Source organism: Empidonax traillii, unplaced genomic scaffold (assembly GCF_003031625.1).
Source record: "Empidonax traillii isolate 1590-97213 ecotype Southwest subspecies unplaced genomic scaffold, ASM303162v1 scaffold151:size923898, whole genome shotgun sequence".
NCBI lineage: Eukaryota > Metazoa > Chordata > Aves > Passeriformes > Tyrannidae > Empidonax > Empidonax traillii.
In genome coordinates this window covers 637,045-645,328 of record NW_020955344.1, presented here as the reverse complement: position 1 = coordinate 645,328, position 8,284 = coordinate 637,045, and the positions used below count along the sequence as shown (strand labels likewise).

General features: G+C 40.0%; 1 protein-coding gene across 9 annotated transcripts in view; it reads left to right on the top strand.

Moving 5' to 3' along the window:
• MCF2L (MCF.2 cell line derived transforming sequence like) overlaps positions 1 to 8,284 on the top strand; it is a 156,304-nt gene that overhangs the window by 97,857 nt on the left and 50,163 nt on the right. For all 9 annotated transcript variants that reach the window (XM_027884620.1, XM_027884622.1, XM_027884625.1 and 6 more), the window contains one exon: positions 3,252 to 3,366. In XM_027884620.1, coding sequence (XP_027740421.1) covers positions 3,252 to 3,366 — 115 coding nt within the window. The remainder of the gene's footprint in view (positions 1 to 3,251; positions 3,367 to 8,284) is intronic.

Sequence of the window (8,284 nt, the reverse complement as noted above, 5' to 3'; positions counted from 1 at the left end):
AAAAAAAAAAAAAAAAAAAAAAAAAAAAAAAAAAAAAAAAAAAAAAAAAAAAAAAAAAAAAAAAAAAAAAAAAAAAAAAAAAAAAAAAAAAAAAAAAAAAAAAAAAAAAAAAAAAAAAAAAAAAAAAAAAAAAAAAAAAAAAAAAAAAAAAAAAAAAAAAAAAAAAAAAAAAAAAAAAAAAAAGAAAAACCCTAAAATTAGACTAAGAAAATGCTCCCAATGCTCTCAGATACTTGGTTGCCTTAATAACAAATAAAACTATTAAATTCCAATTGTATAAGTCAGTGCATCCCAGTTTAAGCCTAGAAATAGGAGAATGGGCTTCAGTGTACTGTTGTGGACAGAACTTGCCCAGCAAATAAGGTTAGGCTGTTCCACAGCTGTGGCTGGAATTTCAGGACTGTGAGCTACAGGGGAATGAGAAAGAGGTGATTTTTTTCAGTAGTTATTAATGAGGTAATTAGACATAGCCACTCTACCAACTGACCTGAATTTATTAAAATATTACAGTTAAATTACTACTTTTTTGGATGTTGATTAAAATTCCAGTCACTCATTTTAAAAATTACTCCATACAAATTGAATTATTTTCATGAGTTTTAGCTCTCACAGAGTTCATCTCATTTCAAGGTGTCCCTTTCTGTAATTCGGTGTATAAAGTTCTGAGATGTTGGATGGTTATATTGAAATTTTTGTCTTAAACCTCTGTTTCAAGGAGGATGAGAGAAGTGATATTGTTCATTTTTGTCACTTGAATGCTTTTCCTCTCACTAAAGCCTAAAGCCAGCTTAGCTTCCTAAATTTTCCCTTTTATTCCCTCCCTCCAAATTCTGTGGCATGGTATACTTCTGGGAGAGGGCAAGAAAGTCACGTTTTGCACAGCTAATTTAGGAATAAACTGTGTAATGTTGCTTCTGCAGAGGTGAAGCAAGAAAAAAATTATTCTAAATAAAGGAAAAAATAATTCCATGTTGCGTTAGGTCCATTATAAAAATGAAGGACACTAAAAAGTGAATCCGCCTACTGCTTTTACTACTATTTAATATGTAGGATTTTTACTTTATTTCCCATGCCCTTTCTGTGGGATGCTGTGACAAATGCTCTTTTGTAAGTAGGGACTGCTTTGCTAGAGTGACCTGTATTCCACTGATGGCCCTGTATTTAATGTTGCAAGATGGAATGTGACTTCGATAGGTCAGAATTACTGAAGCTGAAATTTTACAGTATTTGTTATGTGTAGCACTTCAGGTCACTCTGCCCTGAACTCTTTTGAGTGAGGTTCTGATAAAGGAAAAGCGGTTGAGCAGCATTTGAAGGTTTATGGGTGCTCCAGTGTCCCAGCAGGAAAGCACTGGAAAAAAAGATAATCAGTGAACAACGATCTTCTGAAGAGCACAAGGCAGGACGGAGTTGTCTCCACTCGTGATAACCACAGATGACTGTACTAGAAACTGAAAATTAATAGGCAGTGTCAAGGCAGGATGCCTCTATTTGCCCTGGACAGTCAGTGGTCTGGGAACTTCCTGGAGGTCATGGTCTGGGTTTCTGCTTTTAGGACATGTCCTGCAAGTCTATTGTTGTTCTTCTTTTGTTTCATGTATCCTATTTATAGAAATTATGTAGAACAGAGCAAGTAACCAATAGGGATACAGCAAATAATGTATAATTGCACCTAAAAATAGATATTCTAGAGAGAGCAGAACAACTCATGAGCAACAGAAGTAATCATTATCATGCTTGAAAAATGTTTTAATGAGAGAGGAAAATGCTTAGATCCTGAGAGCCTGGGTAGAACAAAAAATAACAGAATCAAAATGGGTCCTAACTTATATTTTTGTTGCCAACATTTGTATAGCTAAAATTAGCTCCATTGACTTAATGTTGCCATGTTTGGATGTGTTGTAAAGGTCATGTTTGCAAATTTGTGATATTTGCATAACAGTTGCATTTTGTTGTTGTTTAAACACATCCAGCATGCATTTACTCATCTATTTTGATTTTAAGAGCTTCGCAGTGGCAGCACCATATTGCCTGTAAACTACCACATTGAAGTCAGATTCACCATAAATTAACATAAGGATACTATTTGAGCTCTTCTAATTACATATGGTTTGGAGGGAAGTTGTGGTTTCTTTTATCAAGCAAATCTGAGCTCAAATATTTCTCTTCCTGGTGAGGTTAGATGCAAAGGCACTGGGAGTGGGTAATAGCACACTGTAATCTTCACAAATCACTGTTGCTCTCGTGATTGGTGTTGCTGATACAGTTTACAGCTGATTTCTGCAAAATTATTGGATTTCAAAGCTAAAATAACCTTATTATTTTACAACGGTAGTTTTTCATTGTTTTTCTTCTCTTTTTGAAGTGTGAAGCAAAGATAACTTCCCAGCAATGTGTTCTTACCACCCCCAAACTGTGAATTTCATGCAGTTCCTAGGGCTCAGTAAGCCCCTTGTCCTGCCTGCGTTTATGAAAATATACTTACTTAAGACGTGAAACCTTATTATTGCTTTTAAAAAGAAATAATTACATTTTGCCAGTAAAAATGTGTGTGAAGCACATTAAGAAGCGTTGTGTTTGCAAATGCTACTCAGGGCTGCAAATGCCAGAAACAATACAGATAACGATATGTAGCTCATCAGCAGCCCTGCTGTAATGTAGGTACTGTGAAAAAAGCTCTGCTTTACCTTTTGTACATAATCTGAGAATGGTAAATCTCATCTGAAACACCTACACCCATTTCTTGTAATGTTCTGTTCCTTTCTTTTGGACCATCCTGGAAGCAAAGCAGCCTACTGGGCAGGGTAAGAGGGGGTGTTGCATGAATGAGTTCAAAGTAGTAAGAAGGTTGAATTCAGTTTAAGATGGAAATTCACCTACTTAATTCTGAATTAACATTTTTTTCCTAAAATAGTTCATTTCTTTCTCCAGATGGGTTATATTTACATGCAGTTGACTTTATCAGAGGAAAGAAGCACTGCCATCTGGTGTCAAAACTGTGTTCACAGGAGCCAAGGCGTTAGTACAGAAAAAAAAATCTGATGTGAATATGTGGTATAACAAGTTCCTTTCAAACTTCATAAGATCTGAAGAAAAGAATGCACTGCTCCTAATAAACAGTGTCCACGGTGATGAGTTCTGCACAAAAGGACTGGAGAAAAAAAGAAAGAGCATAAAAAATAAATACAGTAGTTTCTTTGGTGGGAAATTGCAGTCTAGGTAAAGGAATGTGCCGCTTGTTTCTTTTGCAGGTGGAAGAGGGGGAGATGGCTGCCCTGTTATCACCTTTCCAGACTATCCAGCTTTCAGTGAGATCCCCGAGAAAGAGTTCCAGAATGTCCTGACCTACCTGACAAGCATTCCAAGGTGAGCACCTGTCTAGAAGAAAATAACCTTTTATCTGCTAAGTAACTTTTTGCATTCAGTCCCTTACATGATGGTGTAAAGGTCAGGCTTGATATTTAATTAAAGAAAAAGAAAATACAGCTTACTGGTGCAGGTTCAGTAAGTGTTGATTAATGACTACTACAACTACATCAGCTGCCTAATGTAGTTGCTAGATTATTTATATAGTGGTATTCATATTTCATCAGAAGATTACTTCCTGGTATGTAGGGATATAGGTTCTGTGATGAATGTTGTCCTCTTGTGTCTTCACTCTATCTTGGAGTACAATATTCAGTGTTTAAATTGAAAACATAATTTTGGCAGAACGTGCTAATTCCTGGATGCTACTCAAGATTTTACTCAGTGAGGGAATACTCCACAGTTACAAACAGAGGTTTGTCCTTGCCACTTGTGCTGTTTCTGTGGCTCAGTTGAATGTAAGGTCTTTGTAGACTTCCAAAGCTTTTCCTGAGGGTGCTAAGCAGGCCCACTGATTAATCCTGACTTTCTTAGGGGGCATGGTAGTTATCAATGGGCTTCTCAATAAACATTGTGATTTTTGTTGATGGTTGGGGAGTGAAATGATGGGTTCAAAATCCTGATGGAGGTGAGGAAGGCAAGTAGCAAAGTACAGACCATAGACTTCAAGAGAATAGATTTTGGGCTTATTCGGGGAACTGATAGGTGGGATACAATGGAAGGCAGCTCTGCAGAGATAATCTGCTGAGGAATGCTGCCAAGTTTTGAAGGACAGAATTCTCCAAGCACAAGAATGGTATGTCCTGGAATATGAATAGACGTAACAGGAGACTGACCGGCTGTCCGAAAGTGAACTTGTGACTGAGCTGCAGTACAAAGGCATCATACAGGAGGTGAAAGCAGGGACAGGCTACAAGGGAGGAATATAAATACATTGTCCAAACATGTAGGGATGGTGTCAGAAAAGTCAAAGCACACCTGGAGCTGAGGGACAAGAAAAAGGGGACATCGAGGACCACCCAAAAAAACTTCTGTTGCTTTAGCAGTACAGGAATAAGCAAGGAAAATGTGAATCTGTGCTGAATGGACTGGGTAAATTAGTAGCATCCAACACAGAGGAGGCTGAGACACTTGAATTCTTCACTTCAGTATTCTCTGACAGTGTCACCCCAACCTATGTGCTCAGAGTGAGGGTTCAAGGAGAAGAATGACAAGAAATGAGTGAGGATCAAATCAAGGATCTCTTGAGAAATCTTGACCCAAATCTAGTCTTTGGGATGACTTACATTGAGAGAGGTGAGGAGGCTGACCACTGTCATAGCAATGCTGCTCTCTGTCATCTTTGAAAGGTTTTTGAGATAAGACAGAAACCATCATGACTAAAGAAAGGTAAATATTGCATTCATGTTCAGGAAGGGCAAGAATAATGATCCACAGCGCTATAGGCTGGTCAACCTCACTTTGATCTGTGAGAAAATTATGGAGTGAGTCCTCTTAAAACACACTTTTGGGCACATAAAAGAAGAAGGTTATGGGGAGTAGCCAGCATGAATTAAACAGCAGTGATTGTTCTTGACCAGCCTGTTTCTGTGATGAAGTTGCTGGATGCATCATTGAGGTGAAGCTGTGCATGTCTGGTGCCTCTCCTTAAGCTAGGCTTTCAACTTAGTCTCCCCCCTCACCCTTCTGTCCACTTTGAGTTACTGCATTTTGGCAGATGGGCTGCCAGGTGTGATAAGAAAGATCACTCAGCTCAAAGAGAGATGGTTAATGGTCATGTTTTATCTGGAGACAGAGTTCCTCAGGGAACCATACATATTCATGCTGCCTGATGTTCTTGACGAGGATCTGAAGGAGGAGATGAAGTGCATCCTCATCAAGTATGTGTATATGAGAAACTGGTGGACCACTTGAGGAAGGATTGCCATTCACAGGAGCCTAGACAGGTGGGAGGTATGGAATGACAGGCATCTCATGAAATTCTGCAACAACAAATGCCAAGTTGGCAGTTGGGATGGACTGACCACCTGCAAGAGTGCAAGCTGGGAACTAACTGGCTGAGAGGCTGCTCTTGTGAAAAGTACTTGAAGGTCCTGGTGGGAAGCAGGCTAGCTATGAGCAGCAGGATGCCCTGGCAGCAGGGAAGGCTGGCAGCCCCAGGGCTGCACCAGCAGGAGCATGACAAGGAATGGGTGACAGCAAGGGATTTACTGGCTGGCTCTCTCCACGCCCCACCTGCAACAGTGGGGTCAGCTCTGGGTTACCATGGAGTGGGGGCTCACAAATAGTCCAGTGGGGTCCCCACAATGGTTGGGAGCTGGAGCTGTTTTTCAGGGAAAGACTACAGGAGGAGGGCTTGCTCAGCTTGGGGAGGTAAAGCTGTTGGGGCCCAAAAGCCACCATTCCCACCAACCAGAGGGCTGTGAGGAGATGGCAGTGGGGGCTGTATTGTGCATTCTTTTTGCTGATAGCATCAAGAGCAGCTCAGCATGGACCACATTGAATTCACATTTGGAACTTGTCATGGTAGATATCCTTAATGCACGTGTGTGCTTTTGTTTTCTCTCTGTGCGTGAGTTCTTGTAGCAGTGTTGTTGTAAAGGGCTTTCCTCTTAATTATTTTGTAAGACCTGCTCAATGTGAGGGAGTCCTGGTTATACACAGCACAGCACTGTGCAGTTCCCTTCTGGTTGTACTTGTTAATCTTAATTTATCAGGGAATGGAGCTGTGAAGCCAACAGCCAAGTTTTGCATTTTCTTTGCTTATCCCTGTGTTGGTTAAATTGCATGGTGCAAGCATCTGTTCATGCTGACTTGGATACCGTTATTGCAAATAATTATACACTAAATTCACATCTGCTTCTCCTTTTGAAAGCCCTTGGTGGTGCACTTTGTGGTGGCCCATTGAGCTCCTGCACAGAGTGGGGTTCACGTGAGAAATTCTGATCGGAACAAACAGCATCTGGTGCAGGGGAGGAGCACTGAGAGCATCCCAGCACACCAGTTTGGCAGGAGCATGTTTTTACTAATTAAAAGTCTGGGAGCAGATTTTCTGGAGGTTCTTCTTGTTAGTTGCCTCTACCTGACAAAAATTATTCTATGGGTATTGAGCCAGAAGGGTCATTCCTTAAGTCTGGCTATTTCTTTAATTTATAATTATTTAGAAAGAGATGACTGTTTTGTGTAAACAAGGGAGATAGCCCAGCTGGCTAGATGTGAAGGTATTAACTATTGTGAATATAACCATTCTCTAGGTTTCTATTTCAAACCTTGTAAAAATAATGCTACTGTTAAGATACTGATAAACCTGTGACCTTTTTGTGTCTGAGAATTGCTATAATCTCAAAGGCCATGTCTTTGCTAGCAGTGTGAGAAACTTACTGTGTAAAATTGTGTTTGTGATCCCTTGTGCAGGCTTATAGGAATAAAAAACTACAGAAATGACACTAGCTGGATGCCAGCATATGTCCCCTTCTGAAGTATGTTTTGCAAATGATAAGTTATTGGCTGTGCATAAACCTAAGAAGGGCATTAATGCAATTTTTCTTGAATTGAGATATTTTTAGTGCTATTAAAGGTGTTGTAAGATAGTATTTTTCCTGTTGATCTGAGCATTCAAATACTGTTTTGGATTATTTGGAAACTGCTTTTGAGGGAAGTGGAGGCAGTTAGTTAATAATTTTTCTTAGTGTGTAAGCTGATTAAAGAGGTATAAGGAGAAAGGATAGAAATGGAGCCCACTGCTTTTATGCATGGACTGCTCTCCCAGGCAATTATCATTTAGTTTATCAGATACTGAACTCTGTGTTTGGGCTGTTCTGACTGACTGAGGAGAAATGGACTTTTCTATGAAAAGCCCTGTAGAGCACAGACGTGTCTGGAGCCACAACAGTTCCTCAGAAAACTGCTTGTGCTACTTGGCCCCGTACAAGATCACAGTAAGGGGTTGGCAGCAGTAACTCAAACCTCATTGTGTGACTGCCTGCAGTCGCATGTTAAGGGAAATAATATTTCATGGGGATGACAGTGCGGAGCTACCAAGAGCATCATAGGAAAGGACCTTTCTGTGCTCTTCAGTAGAGTTCACCCAATAAAATATTTACTGGTATAATAAATCTTAGCAGTGGCACCAGGTTTTCAAGATTTTTTTTTCCCAAGTGAAAGAAGACTAGCTTACGACTTTGAAAAACGAAAAGCTGAAACCTCTTAACCTACCTTTATTATTCCTTCTAATTTTATAGGTAAACATGACCTTGTCACCTCATACTTGTTCTGTGTTGTCTAAATACTGGATTCCACAAGCTTTTTCTGGGTGAACTTTCTCTTATCTTTTTCGTAGTGAAGTTTAATCATGAAGAGTTAAATATCTCATGGGGCACCTTGCACTTAGGGATAGAACTACTGAAAGTTGTGTGTTACTAACTTAGGTGACCATGGAGTAGAATAGTGCAAACAGGAGAGCTATTAGTATGTGCTCAGGTGTGTAAATGCCTGATACATGAGGACAGTAAGAAAGGATACAGTGGAAAGGGAATACCTCATTTCAATTTAAAGATACTCAGTTAACCCTGGTGCAGCTGCATATCCTTAAGCAGAGAGGCGAACCATATTCTTCAGGTGGGTGTTGTTAATGTAGCAAGGTAAATTCCTGTTCTATAGATGGATGGATAAAATATGATGTCTAATGTATGGTTTGTAATAATCTCAAAATATTCAGTACAGTTTATTGACATAATGGCCAGTCTCTTCGCGAACGAAGAACCGGGGAAGGTCTTTCCACCTTCCAGCCTGCGCATTGGATTTTTTAGGTGAGACACAGTGTGCGCGGAACTGAGCCCACCCTTTAATCCTGAGGTTCATCTGCCGGGGCCAAGCACGCTTGGACGGTGGCAGCGAGGTCCTCAGGACGTAGATGGAT